The sequence below is a fragment of the Arachis duranensis genome, chromosome 3, assembly GCF_000817695.3.
Source record: "Arachis duranensis cultivar V14167 chromosome 3, aradu.V14167.gnm2.J7QH, whole genome shotgun sequence".
Taxonomy (NCBI): Eukaryota; Viridiplantae; Streptophyta; class Magnoliopsida; order Fabales; family Fabaceae; genus Arachis; species Arachis duranensis.
The window spans coordinates 6,760,915-6,761,197 of record NC_029774.3 but is presented as its reverse complement, the minus strand read 5'-3'; the positions used below and the strand labels follow the sequence as shown (position 1 = coordinate 6,761,197).

Genomic DNA, 283 nt, shown 5'->3' with positions numbered 1-283 from the left:
CTCCGCCGCCACCTCCGCCGCTCTAACCCTCCCGTCGTCCTTCCCCGCCGGCAACCGTCGATCCTCCGCGGCACCTTCCGCGGGATTTTTCTAGGGTTTTTTCGAATTGTTTCCCCCGAACCACGCCGTTTTCGTCTTCGATTCCTTCTCGATATTATTGTGGTGCCGCATCGACGCCGTCGTCGTCGTCATGGCTCCCGGGCGTCGACGCGGAGCGAACAAGGCGAAGGCGAACGGACACTTGCGGTTAGGCGATCTCGTCCTCGCTAAGGTCAAGGGCTTC

The 283-nt window shown here is 61.5% G+C and overlaps 1 protein-coding gene across 1 annotated transcript in view; it reads left to right on the top strand.

The window, feature by feature from the left end:
* The window catches only part of LOC107477230 (ENHANCER OF AG-4 protein 2), a gene marked incomplete in the record, with an annotated part of 12,852 nt that overhangs the window by 329 nt on the left and 12,240 nt on the right, over window positions 1–283 (top strand). The window contains 1 exon segment of the mRNA XM_052258115.1: window positions 1–283. Coding sequence (XP_052114075.1) covers window positions 191–283 — 93 coding nt within the window.